At 36.3% G+C, this 17260-nt stretch overlaps 1 protein-coding gene across 1 annotated transcript; it reads right to left on the reverse strand.

The window, feature by feature from the left end:
- Window positions 1-315: 315 nt before the first annotated feature.
- LOC128227022 (uncharacterized) lies at window positions 316-16982 on the reverse strand. The gene is made up of 18 exons (XM_052937184.1): window positions 16886-16982; window positions 16198-16298; window positions 16037-16065; window positions 15384-15846; window positions 14994-15121; window positions 14048-14134; window positions 13191-13313; window positions 12848-12982; window positions 11671-11748; window positions 11203-11324; window positions 10867-10953; window positions 10146-10235; window positions 4264-4353; window positions 3886-4096; window positions 3341-3490; window positions 1885-1961; window positions 1664-1734; window positions 316-1364 (listed from the first exon to the last, which is right to left on the reverse strand). The coding sequence occupies exons 1-18, from the start codon at window positions 16895-16897 to the stop codon at window positions 1205-1207; spliced, it is 2214 nt and encodes a 737-aa protein (XP_052793144.1). The 5' UTR covers window positions 16898-16982; the 3' UTR covers window positions 316-1204.
- Between the last annotated feature and the right edge of the window lie 278 nt (window positions 16983-17260).

Below are 17260 nucleotides of genomic sequence, written 5' to 3' on the forward strand. Positions count from 1 at the left end.
CCAGAAAGAGCAGGAATGATCAAAATGACACTGAATTACGGCCATAACCAAAATCTTTTTGGAAAGGTAATCACGTTTCCTTGAAAGAAATTTTAAGCTTGCATGATGACAGGGGAAGTTTTCTCAATAACAGTGTCATTACAATTAATATTTAGAACTGGATCTGATCTTAATTTAGGATATGGGCAAATAATATAGACTCTGTTTCCCAAGCGTAAAGAAAATTTATTATCAATTAAGCATTGACTCACTATTTCTAGGTCATCTGACAACCCAATCAAAGACTTATTTCTACCTGCAACAATTGTAACAGAATCAATTGTAAAAGTTTATTTTTTTGCCACAGCAGACATATCATTTACATAAATTAAAAATAACATTGGGCCTAGAATATATCCTAGGAACGACAAAGGACAAAAACAAATGTTCTGCACATGCTCTAATGTGCAGAAGACGTATATTTTCAAAGAAAGCACACCTCGGAAAATGTTCAGTATTATACAATATATTGTAACTCTAATTATTTCAGATTACGATGTGCATCAAACGCCCTTATGGAACGCTTTATCATAATTTGAAATACTTTATTTTGCACTGTTTTTAAATGAAAACCTCATGTTGACAACACTAGCCTGAAGGCGATCCGAAAACAAAGATATTTTCAAGTGACCTTATGTAACAAAATCCCATTTATAAGTGTACACAAAAATCAGTATAGGGAATAATTAATATGGATGCGAGGCAGAAAAAACGTATCACACATAGTTTATGTACATAAAAAACACTTAAAATATACCTTTTGAAATATACGGAAAATCTATATATTAGGATAACAATGTATCTCAGAAAACATACGCAAAGTGGCATTTTTGCCCTGCTACTTGGCGCATTTTCTCATTACCGCCCCGCCCCTCGGAGCTTTTTCGCCTTGTGAATAGAACAATAGGTATGCACCAAAAATGTAGGGGCTTAGTGATTTCAGTTGTTAGTTGTAATTTTCTTAGTGTCATATATAACAATAATATTTATGTGAATTAAACTGTGTGACTACGATCGCACCAAGACAATAAATACTGTTTGGCGAATGTTATTTTCTGTGCATTGTCGACTGCCTGCTCATTTTCATCCTTTTCATAAACTGTCAAAATGTATGGACTAAGTAAGTACATAACAGAACAAAACCTCCAAGACGACTGAGTTGTGCCTATTTGTTCACATTGGCATTTTTGTTTTTGTTCTTATTTTTCCACGGCGTTGTGGTCGCGTTTTCTTGGTCCCCACCGACGGAAAAGTTCGTCGTCTGCCCACTGGCTTCAGGGGTCGATTCCAGCCTGTATCCCATTGACGTGCTTCTGCCGCTTTTGCTGAAAATAGACATGGAAATAATTATATATTTCATTATTATAATAGCACTCCTATTGTTTCAGGTTTAAGTGGATAAAGAGTGAAATATGAAGAACTAGATAAATTATGATAACACACACACTGAGGTAGCTCGCCCCTCAGTTTTATTATTCACATTTGAAGCTGTTTATAAATACGTTGAACTGCTGATTAAACCAGTTGGCAAAACTATTGTACATGCGTTATAGATTCAAGTCAAAGCGCGGAAAGCGTGTGAAAGATGTGGGATATTTTACACACTTGACGGGCCGAGACTTACCAGAATTCAATTTCGTATTTCCCGCCCTCGCCGTAGCTGTACTCCCCTCTCTTACCATCATCCCATCGAACCTGCACATGGATCATAATTGTGTTACACATGTATTTATCTCTTAACTTATTTTGGGACTCAAAAATTAAGTAATACATTGCATTATATTTCTTTTGTAAAATAACACAAAATGGGTTATAGTAAAAATGTTTCTGTATTGTCTCTTTTACCAGTGCCGTAGGTGGACTCATTTTGACAACAACGCCGCTGTCCCTCATTTTCTTGCCAGTTGAACTCCCGTCTTTGCCTAGAATAATAGGGTACATGTATCACGGTCTCTAAACGCCAGCTCCACCACTTTACGGTGTTGCAAAGAAAAAGAGCTGTCGACACTTCCGTGGTGGAGGTGTGCCCTATGTTTACATGAACAGACGTGAGTATGATTTATTTTTTATTTGATAATTTCATTTAACGGGCATATATCGAAAATCGGAGAATGTGGTACCGTGTAAAAACACTTCTACTGCAGGCTGGCTACTATTTTGTTTCAATATTGTCCAAACTGTGGTGTCAGGAGCTTTTCTCCTGAATCGGACATATTTTGAGATCTGATTGCATAGCAAGTACACTTCGGTGCTAACACACCCTGTAAACATATTCTGACGCACGCAAATATAACTGCTGTGTGTAGTACCTGTGCCGGAACACAACAAATGTAATAAGTTCTTTTTAAAAATGAAATATATACATATTTATAAAAGTGGTGGCGCTGTTGCCCTAGTGGCGGTGCTGTCGAGTAGTGGTGGCGCTATCGAGTATGTTTTGCGCTTGAAGTGATATAAAAAGTTCACGCTTTTGGAATTAAAACAAACGTTGCTATGTTTATTATTCAGTGTTATGCTGGTGCTATTAATTTTACCATAGAACTATAAGTATCTATCATGTGTGTCTGGTGCGGATAAAAAATCCGACCCGAGGACCAGCGCGTTAGGCTTGCCAAATGCCCTCTGGACGGATTTTTCGATCCGGACCGGAAAAACATAATTGATATTTGTTCATGCATATCTCACATTATAAATTTGTGGAAAAATTGACGTAGAAAACGCGCTTTTGTACATTTCACAAAAAAGCGCGTGCAACTTTATCAAGATATGTGAACCCTGCCTAAAGTTATTCAGCTTCAACTATTCTTCTATTTTTAGTAACAGTGACCTTGACCCTAGAAGCCCTATTCACAATCCCATGAAAGGTCTCCATAAACTCTTCCTATATACCACGTTTGGCAAAGATATGTGAACCATCACTAAAGTTATTTAGTTTCAACCATTCTTCTATTTTTAGTTACTATAAACTCTTCCTTTATACCAAGTTGGGTCAAGATATATCAACCCTAAATAATGTTATTTAGTTTAAACCGTTTTTCTATTTTTAGAAACAGTGTCGTTGACTCTAGGGACCCCAATCGCAATCCCATGTAAGGAATCCAAAAACTCTTTCAATAGACCAAGTTTGGTCAGGATATGTCAACCCATACTGAAAATATTCAGTTTCATAGGTGAGTTTTACGGCGCCCGGCCGCCCGCCCGAACAACGACGTTCGTCATTCTAATAACCAGGTTTCACTATGTAAAAATAGTGATCTAAAACAAAGGACATTAAACAGGTACTGCTGGAAAGAAAACAAACTACCAGGTTTGACGAGGCAGCCGACCGCGACCTTCTTCCCAGGCGGAGGGACGCGAGGCTCATCCACAATAAGTAGGTCGTAATCTCCATTTCCGTAACGATAAGCATTCGTGTGTTCATCCGCGTCCCACTCAACCCATACGTGCACGTCTGTTTGAAAACACGTTAAAAGATTCTGGCTTGATGAGTACACTAGTTCCAACTCAAGTTATAAAGACCAATTGGCAGGTAAGCAAGTGCTAAATTGTCAAATATTATCTTTCTATTTAATATATTATACTATAAAGTATTATAATGACAAACATTCCGACGATATATCTGAGTACAGAAGTCGTAGGTCAAGCAATTAAACCCTTCATTTTATTAAGGATGAAAGAAAGGGGTAGGGGTGCGAGGGGTGAATGATTATCGTTGCTCACATAAAGCCGACTCCACTGACTGCTGGAGTGTGTACTGACATGTACTTATATGTTTACATTATGCATACCTTATATTTTACTATTAACTCAAAAAAGTTTGTGAAGTTTATCCAATTGATAATTTACCATCAGCAGAATGTCCTATTACGGTTCCCGGTCCATCGCTGTCCTGTTGTTTCCAATGCCAGTCTGGTCCCCGACGCACACGCGTTCCCACCGCCGGACGTGTTTTGCTGTTCGTGTCCCTATACATGTCCTCCGACCCAGACCCGACCCCGGAGCTGATGACCTTCATGAAATGACGTTTTGCGTCTTCTTGTATCTCCTTCATGTCCTCCTGTTAGTAAAAGTATTTCTTATTGTCATGACGCCCAGTTTTGCATGCAAGCGTGTTGGCATTTAAAACATTCATTCCAGTATGTATAAATAAGCAACAGCAGATGAAATATGTCATTCGTTTAACAGAGGTGGGTGCAAATTCTTACTCATTTGGGTAGAAAGTACCTTGTCTTCCTCGGAGAGAGAAGGGTCTCGTGACTGCAGCCCCGAAAACAGCCCTGCGGTCAGACCAAGCGGATCCAGGTGCGTTAGGTGCTGACATGGCAGAATATATTATTTTGAATTCATTTATATCTGAGAGTTGTAAAACAAGTCCAATCGGAACTCCTCGGCTAGTATCAAGATATGGCCTCGGATATAATACGGGTCGTAAGAAAATAGTCCATCATGGCCGACCAAGAAGATGTTCAAATAACCAGAGATATGTTAGTCCAAAGACAGAATGAGGAGCGAACTTTTACCACTTATTCGTGGGTAAGTGTTATTTTTATACTTATTGTATTTTAATAAAATATAAAAAATAGTTTTAAAAGAGCCCTAATGAGAAACTAATTGGAAATGGCATTAATTCTTAGTGGGTGGGGTAAAGTCTTCTTTCATTTGACATATTCTAATATAGTAAATAACAATATTGAAGCTCCAGTGATCAGTGGCAAAAATTAAGAAAACAAATGCTCTATTTGATTTTTTTAATAACAAATAAGTCTGAATCTGACTTAGATCGATAATAGGTTAGACTTTCTTTCTCAGTGTATTTATCTCATACATTTCATATCATTAACTTTAATTTTTTTATAATTAAAATTTACATTCTTTTAACCAAGGATGTATTGTTTATATGTCCGTGAGTGTTGGTATCGAACAACTTCATGTAATGGCACAATTGAATGCCTCGGCCCTGTTCACTAATATAGTTCTCTAAATAAATTAGATCTTCATTCTATTGGTTTAACAAAATGAGTTTGAACGCATAAACCAGCACACATTTCTTTCAAGACTAAATTCTATGATATCCACCAGTGGTGGTGATGCAGAAACATTGAAAAATGCTGACATTTTTACTGTGCCAATGAAATGCAGACATTTAAATTTTAATCTTATTGTCAATTTCAGATAAGAGTATGGTACCAGGGGTGCAGCTGACTCTGATTCCCGGCTTGTTCTAATGGAAAAACGCAAATGAGGTAATGGTTGTGCTATTTTCGAAATTCGGACAATAATTTAACAGTCAAGTATCCTATTGGTTTAAGCCAAAAAGTTCCTGCATGTTTGTACAATTAACCAACAAGGATTGACAGTATTAAAATATCAACATTGTAGATGAAGTTAAACATGATAACAATTTCATTTCATATTTTTTAATTTACTAGTAGTCCAGAGCTAAAAGCTGCTCTCTCACAGATTGACAGTTCTTCTTGGTCATTCTTCAAAAGCCCAAAGGAGTAATTAAATTAAATTTACACATATAATTAATTATATGGCTTAAAGGAATAGCAAACAAATATTTTCCAAACAATTGAAATATATTCTATTATGTGTGACCTTATATGACTCGTTGAAGGATTTTTTACCAAATTTTCAAACTTGTATAATTATGAAAGACTGTGATCTGATATTATGTCAGCAATCTAATATCCCTGGTTTCCATACATTTGCACAATAATTGCCAATTGGCTCGTTTAAAGACAAAAATAAAAAAGGTGTCAGAACAGTAAAACTGTGAGGATGCAGCTTTAAATTGGTGTTGCACTTAATGTTTTGTGAATACTTTTCTGTTGTTGTACAGACTTTTAAAACAATTGATCTGAAAATATAATTCCTATTACTGTTGTATTTTCTGTTTTCTATTTCAGGCACTGGAATCCGAATGTAATCAAAAATGCCATTGTATGAGGATTGACCTGCAATGCATGGAAATTATCTAACACAACTGCAACGCCTACCTTGGAAAAATGAGTGCAAGATGGAAACGAAGCGTTCAGTGGAACATCTTGTCATCTCAAATATTTGATGACTTACACATACTGATGTGAAGTTGAAGATAAAAGTCATCTGTTGGTCCGTGATTATTAAATAAATCCGAACATATATTTTAAAAGGGTAATATGGTAAAGGATTTATCTACGCTTAAAGTGGTTTTCCTATATTATGGAGGGAAGATAACTACAAAAACAGATAGCATCGGCAGACCAAATAAAGGAGAACTATTTTGCTCAGTTCAATTTTTAAAACAAAAGAAAATCCGTTAATAGGGCACATCCTTGCAAATGCCATATTGTAAACTGGGCTCTTTAAAATGTGAAAAGGTGAAAGTGGTCTAGAGGATAAGCCTCAAATTCAAGGTTGTGAGTTCAAGACCTCCAAGATACTTTCTCTTGACCTCAGGAAAAGGATGTCCATACTTGTTTCTACTTAGGCAACAGACTTAAGAGTGATTTTGTAAGCTTCCAGCTTGCATAGCAATCTGATAAGGCATAAAATAAGATACTAGCTGACTTGCAAACAGTTTTTCCATTTGTGTTGATTTATTTTTCAGTCTGTTGGAATGTTTATTAGAAGTGATGCACATTGCTTACTGCAACCAATATTTATTTTCTTTATTAAGTTAAATTTAATGAATACATAACATGACTTGTGATTTTACAGATGCATGTTTATTTCGTTGATTGTTTGAGTTTATTTTCTCAAATGATGTAATAAAAGTTATTCTGAATGACTGTCCTTTTTTGTTTGAAGAAAATGTGTTGTTAAGGTTTTGGCATAGCATAGTGTCATCATCATCATCATCATCATCATCATTGTTGTGTACAAATAAAACATTCAAAACAATGTATTAAAAACCAAACTGTCAAGCCAAGTACTCAAAGAGGCACAAGGATATTGCTAAAGAGACCGGTAATACATTTAGACAAATAAAATGCAAAGAAAGATCTTTAATTCTGACACATGGTAATGCTTAAAATAGTCCTCTCTTTGTGTGTTTATGGTTAAAGTGGAGACATACAGTATTTTTTGTAATGAAGACTTAAATTTGTATGGCAACTTAAAGCCATATAATTATGGGGATTAAACGCCAGAAATATTGTGAAGTCTCCCAAAAGACTCAATGCACTTAAAAGGGCTTGGCACAGAAATGAAAGTAAAAATGGGAGCAAAACCTAATTTATCATTAGTTTTACATTGGATTGCATACAGATGGCTCTGTTATTACTTGACTAATATTAAAAATAAAATAAAGAGACATGTTGATCCAAACTGTAATTATTCTTGTTTGCATTTTATGGAGTTGGACATAAAAGAGTCATTTGGTGAAGAGTGATCTAAAGGCTAATTATTCAAAATAGATTAAGTATTATTGAAAAAAGTCTGGTATACATTGCTGAAAAGCTTAGTAACCTGGCTAATTATTTGTTTATGGCTTTTATTTACAAAAAAAAAATCGGTTGAGTATCTTATCAGTTACTCTTTTGGTGTTGTTGTTTTTAATAAAAAAATGACAATTTACTCAAGGATATTGAGACTAATAATTATAGATTAAGACAAAGATAATGTGTAAGGAAACTTCTAATGATTGGGTTTTATACACAGCCTAGGAGGTAAAGTGAAGCATGATCTGCCTTGAACAAATACAATTTTAAGTCAAGTACTGTCAACTTAGTGCACCAGTCAATTGTACCCCCCCCCCCCCCCAGGTTTAGGGGAATACTGGGGTTAACCTGGGGAAATGGGCCGTGTTTTACCTATCAGGTGGCCCTGCAGTGCTGGGTGAATGCGGTGGTTTTATCTTCGCTTAAAATATAGAGGGGAATGGACCTTACCTAGAGTCCCTGGGGTGCAGGGGCATTTGGCAGAAATTGTCTGGTGCATATCCACATGAACGTTGTACTGGTACTCTAACAATTGAGCTTACTGCGTGGATAGTCACCGCCCCACCCCAACACCACAGAACTGTTTACACAAAAAAAATCTGCAGCCCAAACCCAAACTGAAGTAAAGGCATGCATAGATTTCAGCTGGTAAAGCTGACTGGGTGCCAAGCTCACACCCATCCTACCACAACCCACAAAACTCTGCACAATGCAATCAATGATTTTACAGAATAGTAATGTACGTTGTTTTAATGGCAAGGCATGGTGTGAAAAATAACACGGCAAAGTATGAATTAAAACTTACATTTCATAGGCTACTCCTATAACTGTTGAGAAAATGTTGACATTTAGTCCATGCATGCATTTAATCCGATGTAATGATTCATGCATGCCATGAACCGTATGATCATTTCAATGACTGTCAAGTACATTTTCTGTGTGCTCACGATTTTTCTAGAGGAAATAGAGTGCTTCAGCTATAAGGAAACATCTAAATATTCATAAAACGAACATTCTTTGAGGTTACAATAAATATTTTCTCTTAAACAAGCACATTTAATTTAACACAATCCATTTCCTTGTTGTTACAATGGGCCTTCTTTACGCGAATTGAAACGGTGTTAATCGCCGGCAGCCGCATCGCACTTTCGTATATCCTTACTACTATTTACGAGGTCTATCTCGAAGCTTGCCGGAGATGGCCGAGTTGTTACGAATGAAACAAGTCATGAAGCGCATAAGTGCCTTTTGAAAAAACATCAACGGATGAGTGTCAAATTTAAGTTAGTATCTTGAAATTTCTTTTATTTATTTATACGACGAGATGTTGTCACATGTGCTAATTTAACAATCGGGCAAAATTTGCGTTACTACGCAATTTACCGCAATGTCTGAAGGTTTGGTATTTTTCTGTGTGTGTGTTTTTTGACAAATAAAATAAAGAAAAAAAGTTTACAACATTTATACAAAACAGGTTATTATATTGTACTTCTGTAGAATTCCTTGGCAACCTATTTCCCCGAAAGGCTACAATTTAGTATTAATATTTTACTTAGCCTTTAAAAAAGCAGAATCAGCGGGGATCATACCCCGGCGCGCGACCCCAATTCCCATTAAACTATCCATATTTAATTAAAGGTATATCATTAAATGAATGATTTTTATTTTTGTGCTCACAAAAATAAGAATCAATACTTATATTTTTATTTTCCCTTTTTATTTCGTTATTTTTTCGACATTTTAGTGTTTGAGAACAACTCATTAATTAAAACAAAGGGGAAAAAACGTGTAGAGCAAATGTTACTGGTAAGAGCACTTGTCGCCCTTGGTGTTTTAGCTGGGCGTTCTTTTTATCAACCGCAAAATAAATAGTCCATAAGTTATTTGCAGAAAGAAATAAATAATCAAAGATTTTTTTTTTGATCATTTGGTAGTTTCTGTAAAATATTTGGTGGTAATAATGATTTTTGGTGTAAAATATTTATTTCAATCAAGAAACCTATCGATACATTTTAACTCCTGTTTTACATATGCATGGCCCATTGAGTGGGCATAAAAAATGTGGCCATGGAGATTCAATAGATTACTTTCAGTTCAAGGTAATTATTTGTAATACATTTGTCCTAGAAAGAAATCGCCGAACTCAGAATCATCAGCCATGTTTGTTTTGACAGTTGATGCAGACGAAATGTAGTAAAAACCGCGAAGAATTGCTCAAATGATATTTCTAGAAAATAATGTCTTTCATTTAAATTCATCGTAAAAGTTCAAAAGAAACATTTAAACAAGCCGGCATTCAACAGAACATATGCCCTGCTATGTTTAGCAATAATGTAGATCGTAGTAAGATCACTACGCGCGGTGATTTACCAGCGCCCAATCAGAGCGTTGCTTTCTTCCCAAACTCCGCCTACAAAGGATCACTAAAGGTCGACCGGTTCATGCAAAATGATTTCAATTTTTAGCGTTAAAATCAAGGAGGGATGGAAATATTTAGAAATGACAGCCACACGAGTCGTCGATCGTACGTGACGTTCGTGACATTTCCCCAAGTGAACTTTTTATGACAATATGGAAGTAATACTATCCACCATAATACACAAAAAAAATAGTCAAAGCATGATCAACCTTTTAACATGTATACTATTTCAAAAACCTACTTCAGCTGTGAACACTCACAGTGAGGTGGAGACGTCGGGCGAGACGTCGACCATACTTGACGTCCTTTACCTTTCCCTCAGCCACAGTGCTCATCAGCTCGATAAACTCCTACAAGAAGGAAATATTTAGGAGAAAGAAATCAGTATATGAGTATATACATGTTAAAAGCCGGACATAGCGAGTTTGTTTTACTCATAGTTGTACTTTAAACAACTAAACATCATAATACTCCAGTTTTGTTATGCCTTGGCAATAAAATACTTCAGGAATTACATAGTAACTTATTAACTTCGCCACTTAACATGTTAACATCCTAGTCTGAAACAAAATCTTGTATGCTTTTACTCTGTGGGAATCGGATTTTCTCATGAACTAAGTTGAACTATTCTTATCTGTTTTCAATAATTGACACAATTAAGATTGCGCACACAACTTTGGTTATAGAAATATTAAGAAATAAAAACCATGAAAAAAGATCATAATATGACTAGAATTAATGTTTCTACTCTTTATTTGTTTATACCATATTTAAATGATATTCAAAATTAAGTAAATATCTGTTAATTTTCGGGGAAATAATGCTGGCTTCAGAAGTACTTTTATTTGAAACACGATTTTGACCATAATTCTTTTTCTAAATACATTCGTTTGTCATTAGTAAGGTAATTACTATGTAAATGAGTTGAAATAGGCTGTGACAGTTGTCATTTTGTTTTATATTGCATCTTCAACGACATACCCTGTCACAGTCTCCCACGGGAATAAAGAACATGTCATTGTCCCTCAGGCTGAACGTCTGCATCAAATTCAGAATTGCTGTCCTCGTCTGAAACAGGTGTATATATTCTAGGCATTATAAGCTTCAACAAACATATCGTTCAGAACATCTTCTAATAAACAATGACATTTAACCATACAGTTTCTTCCTTAATCTCATCGCAACAAACTTGGACTACATGTGAACCAACGTAGACCTTAACATGCCTACGGCAGCAGCTCAATACCATTCCAGGTATGGGACTTTTAGTTATATAGGAGATAATGCACTAAACATAAACCCTCTACAACTACCTACCGCATCCATGTCGTTGTCGGCCATGTCCGGGCCGGCGGTGAGCGACAGCTCCGACAGCCGCCCATCCGTCACAAGAATAATTTTCGTGTTCACCATGACACCGTTTATCACCTTCTGTTGTTCTACAATTGAGAACACAAACTTTGTCCTTAATTGCTTCATGTAAAAATACCATATTTTGGTATACAATATAATTTCAAGATAAACAACATATGGAAAACCTTTCCTTAATATGCTGAGCTTACAAAATTTAAAAACCGGACTCATGAGATGAGGTTTGAAATAATATAGAATGTATACAGAATCAGATAAATACAATTCTTCTGGCGTAAAGTGTTTTGAGAAGTTTCATAAATTATTATATATTATATCAGGTTGAATGTTTTAGATTAATTCTGATCAGTTTAAAGCGCTAAAAGACATGACATTTTCATATAACTCTTTTTTGTCATCAGTTGTTATTCTTACGTCTAGGTGACCATGCTGCTGCCATGGCATACACAAGTCCACCAAACAGAGGGCTGGGTCCGCCAAGTTTCAGATTTTCTAAGGACGAAAACAAATGGCTAATAAGTCAAATGATGTACTGGGCCCGTATTCACTTATGTTAATTAATACACACAACACCAGCGGTATGGCGAAACATCTCCCGTATCTCGGTCCGCCGCCTGAAACAATTCCAACATATAGTTAATCGTATCTGGTCTAAAACGATACCATGCAAAATTATCTTCCCTTAAGTTTTGCTGGAGGTTAGTCCGGGACCGAGAAACCCGGGGCTTTGACCTCTGATTAACTTTTTTGCATGATTGCTTTACGTTCAGACACCAAGTTTAAATATTGCATAACTTTTAAAATTATTAACTCAGCTAATGGGTGTCAGGTCCAGACTTTGGACTTGAAAACATTAAGAGAATATTATTTGAGAGCCCTCAGTTTTGGTCTAAAGTAAATAGCAGAGGCTAACACGGGCCATGATAAATAAACGGTGGAATAGTTACGGTGCGTCATGTTATATGGCGTACCAAGTTGCTGAAATGATACAATATGACAGTGACTTATCAAATATAGCTACAGCTGGATAGGTATAACTATAGCTGCATTATAGCTGTTCTTGTAAGTTAAAGCTCCTCACGTGCCGTTGTCGCTTCTCGCCAAAGGCTGGCTTACTAACAGATATCTTGAACTCATTGAATAAAATGGTGTATGATTTGATAAAGGGTGAGCGATTCTTTTTAATAACATTCCATTTGCATGTAAAAATAACAGATGATGAGCCGAATACAAGAACTGACAAAGCAGTGCTATTTCCCGCGTTGCAGGCCTTGCAAACATGTAGTACCGGAACGAATTTAAGACAAAATATGTATGACCGCTCATTTTAATTCCTTTTATAGTAGAAAGAATGAGAAATAAATGTATGAATAGCTCTAGTATGACCAGCTGATAGATTACAGCTGAACTTTGTCATTCGGTCGTTGGCAGCAAAATGGTGGGCCACTTGGTACCTTTTGCTTGCATTGTGTGGACAATATTTGTTAAACACAGTGACTAATATGAGCATATTGCGGGTACTAGTAGAAGTGAAATAATCACAAATATTCACTTTTCCTCGTCGTGAACTATACAAAAACATCGCGAGTACCAAGGATATTTCTGGCGTTGTTGTAGTCGCTAGTCAGGAGTGCCTGGATCTTGGTCTCGTGACCGAAGGTTACCAGGGCAACGTTCTGAACCTCTAGTCCACGTGACGCGTACTCCCGTCTGCACTCTTCCAGACCTGAGGATTGACAAAGATAATTAAATTCTGAGAATTTATACAGCTCTTCGCCTTACCTTACGGAACACTTCTGCGTGGATCATGCAGTTATATGTTTCATTATATATATATTATAACTTTTGAGTATGTATGACTGTAATTAAATATATATTTATTGTTTTTTTTACTTGTTTTATAGGAAGAGTTTCGCAGAAAAACCGTTCCGCACCTGTTAGGTAGTTGCAGACGAATGTCCGTGCCTGCACCCAGGCGTTACAAGTGGCCATACTCTCAGATATGTCGAGGCAGATGACAGCGTTCACACCCTCCAGATCCTTCATCTTCTGGGTCGCTGAAAGTTTAAATAACGCCGTAAACCACTTGCTTACATGTCTGTTTTTTTTTTAACATTAATGAAGATTTATATATTAAATATTGCATCTGTTTTCATATTGCAAACAATGTAGGTAGTTTCGAGTGTCAGTGTATAGTGTGGAGATTAGTAATGCACTTTACAGAACATTGATGACATACTTCTTCACTATCAACAGCAGGCTCTGTAGTGCGATCACATGTTTCATTTAACTCTTTTTCCTGTGCAATTCAGTGTAATCAGTGGCGGTTTTTGATGTGACATAAGGAGCACTCTTTAGATTTCACTATTAATGTTACAAAAACATATTTCAACGTTACGGTTGAAGGCCAACTGTCCTAGAATGTGTATCCTCTTTACAAGGCTTTCATAGAAGAAACTCTTTATCAAAATCGTATTGACGTCGCGTGAAAACGCTAAACGAGTATTTAGTTAGTATCACTTGAAGGGTCCCGTGATCAAAATGGACCAGCCACCATAATTATTATAAAATATCTATAAGATATGAAATTCGTTGTAACACTAAAGTGACTACTGTAAAGCATGTATAGTACCTGTGAACGGTGTTATTTTCTTGTTAACCCCCCTTTAAAAAAACACATCTGTCATATTTCGAAAAAAATATGAAGAATATATGATCTTATTATTCAGAAGTGTTTCAAAAATGTGATCTGCGTGAAAGATAATCCTACAACTCTCCCACAATAAATTACTTTCATCCAATGCTGTCTGTGCTATGGACCTCCAGCCCGCCTCTCCTAAGAGCATGAACTCCTTCCGCGTCTGGCGGACCACCTCCACTGAAACATATGTCAGTCATTAAGATACGGCCATGGACATGCACTTACTTCGTTCAAATTCTTGTCTGCAACACGGCTCTTCTAGTGGACCACTTGCACTGAAAACACACGAGTCAGCTTCATAGATCAATTCGTGCAGCTATAGTTATACCTATCCAGGCCACTTGTTGTTTGGGTTTGTCATAACTTCCCGTTTTGTTGATAACAAGAAATAGATAAAGTATGGAAATATTCAATGGAAAACCAAATAATTTCGCATTACTTGGTAATATTTGAAAGATATTGTAATACGTAGCAACTACTATAATACTATTGTGTAAAGTCTTCCACCAAAATACTAAAATAACACTCACTTATTGAGTCCCGTTAAGCTTAACGAGTGGAGACTATGTGCCCTAGATTCAAATCCCGGGCTCCGCCTTGGTAAAAAGCAAGGTGGATCTTCTCTAAATAACTGAGGTCTAATGTCACAGATTATCGCTTACAATCAGGCGTTACACCAAAAATACGGACGTAACTGAACCATGTCTGTCAGTATTTGCGAGATATTGCTTTCCATAATAAATACTACTAGAAGAACACACGAGACCACTGAATACGATTTACGAAAAACAGTTTCTACATGTACAGTCGAACCCCGTTGGCTCGAACTCCCAGGGACCGGTGAAATTGCCACGAGCTTCTGAAAAATCGTGCCAGGCGGGAAAATTACCTTCAGTATATCGAAATAGGTCCTTTAAATCAAAATCGAGCCAAAGAGGAATTTGATCCAACAGAGTTCGACTATACGTGATCAGAATTACTACCATTTAATTGTGTTCGTGAAATTCTAAAGACGAATTGCCAATAAAAAGTTAACCTTGCAATCCTTCGGCTCCCTCGTCCTTCTTTGTTCCCTCGGTCATGTACTTGCTTTCAGCCGTCTCCTTTTCTGAAGGGGCGGGCTTCGATTGAAAATTTGGGCGACTGACCATTTTGTCGCTAGCACTATGGAAAACATACACATCCAATAAGACCGAAAATGGTACGCCTACCTATTTTGATAAGAATATTTGTACCCGGCTTTTGACATAAAATTCCATATTTCTAGTTTACGATGGCCAAAAAGTGCGCAGACATTTTACACATCATATTTAATGGAGGTAATGCACATATCACAGAAATTGTTTGATTCTATTTTTTTTTAATTTGGAAAATTAAATTTTGGTTATAAAGCAAGACAACACATTTTAATGGCCCTCATTCCTACCTTAGTTTAGCAGATTGTGTGTGTATGTGTTTTGAAACAGGGTTTTCAGCTGCCTTTGTTTCTTTCCTCGAAGTAGTTCCCGACGTTTTATCGACTGAGGCCACTGCCGTTACAGAGTCAGTGTTATGTGTAGTGTTTGTTTTCACTGTCTTTACATTTAGTTCTGTTTTAGGGCTTTTTTCGGATGTTACACTCACAATGTGTAACGGCTCCGAATGTTCCGCAGCGTCTGTGAAGGCGCTTGCAACATGCTTTTCCGATAGAGTGTCCGCTCCATCGTCTGTCTGTTCTGACTTCTTCTGCAGTTTTAAATCGTCCGTCTGTACGGCTAGCAGTGTTTGCTGCATCTCCTCCATCCGAGCTCTCATCTCGTTGATCTGAGTTTGAATGTCATTCTGAGTGTCCACGAGACTGGTACGGTGACTCTGGAGTTCGTCTACTCGTGTTGAAACAGCTCTGATTTCTGGTGATTAAAATATTTTATTTGAAAACAAGTGGTTATAATGCTTATAAATTTTCTTTGGAACACACACTGTTATAATAACCATTTGGTCTCAACCCCAATAAAGTAAATAAGTAAAAAATAATTGTAAATATTCACTTTAAATACATTTAATATATTAACACTGAGTAAAAATAAACAATAACATTACCAGTCTGCGTTTCTTGTAGTTCTTCTTTGCTGAAACAATAAATTATCGATTTCATTATTTCAAGTAGGACCATACATCCCAAGACAATATGCTTAATATGTATATTTATTACACGAAATTATTTGAAAAAGAATAGTTTAGCGGCAATCAGCTGAACGTACCAGTTGCATTCATGGCTGGAGTCTCGGAGCTGGTTGAGTCCCTTCAGCACTAATTTGCTGGTCGTCTCTATCTGCTTCAGGTTCGAACTTATCGCTTCAACCTTTATAGAATAACATTGTTGAATTCCACTATAACTTATTTCAATAATTGAAACTAGTTAATTGTTCAGTAAAATTCTTCGTCTGAAGATTTCCACGTTTTACTATTCTTATTAGCTAGCTCCGTCCGAGTACCACTGATTTTTTGTCATTACAGAACGTATTCAAATGATAGTTTGAAATTAATTATGAATTGTCTAGAAACAGTTGAAATGATATAAACATAATGTAAGGTATATAAATTTGAAATATCAGTAACTTAAAAACGAAAGTTGTACCTTTGTAACTTTCAGTACCGTTTTATTATGAATGTCATCAGTTTATTGCTTTATTTATAGTTTTTTTCTATAAACATAATGGCATAAAGTATGTGTTTTTTTCTGGATTTCATACTAGTGTGCATATTTCAGTCGAGATGCTTGTCCATTCTCGACAGCAATGAAGACTTCGATTGATCATAACTTATCATGTATCGAATGGTATTGACACAATAAAATAACTAAGTATCCTGTTACAAACATGTATTTTGTAGGATTAATCGAAGTCTCATTTAAAAAAAGGGAATTAAAGGTCCTCTCAAGTAGCTTACCTGTGCCTCCATTACTTCCTGTTTCAAATCGAAAATGGTCTAGGTGGGATCCCAAGATAAGGAATGACGATTTTCGCGTTTTATATATAAATTTGCGATTGGAAAAGTAATTAAAATGTTTTGTTTTAGAATTTTTAATTTTATTAAAATCGACCTAAAATGAACTTTTTGACAATAGTGAAAAAGGTTATAGGAGATTTGCATTGTAGCTGGTACCAATAACAAAACACTACTCCCAGACCTCGGGCAGCTTTTATAAATGTAAACATACCACACTTTATATCAGTGATTTATTTACGGTCCGATACAATAACACTTGTAAATTTCCGTGAGCCTACAAAAATCGTCTGCTAGTTGCGATTTTGCATGCTTACT

This window comes from Mya arenaria, chromosome 3, assembly GCF_026914265.1.
Source record: "Mya arenaria isolate MELC-2E11 chromosome 3, ASM2691426v1".
NCBI classification, from domain to species: Eukaryota; Metazoa; Mollusca; class Bivalvia; order Myida; family Myidae; genus Mya; species Mya arenaria.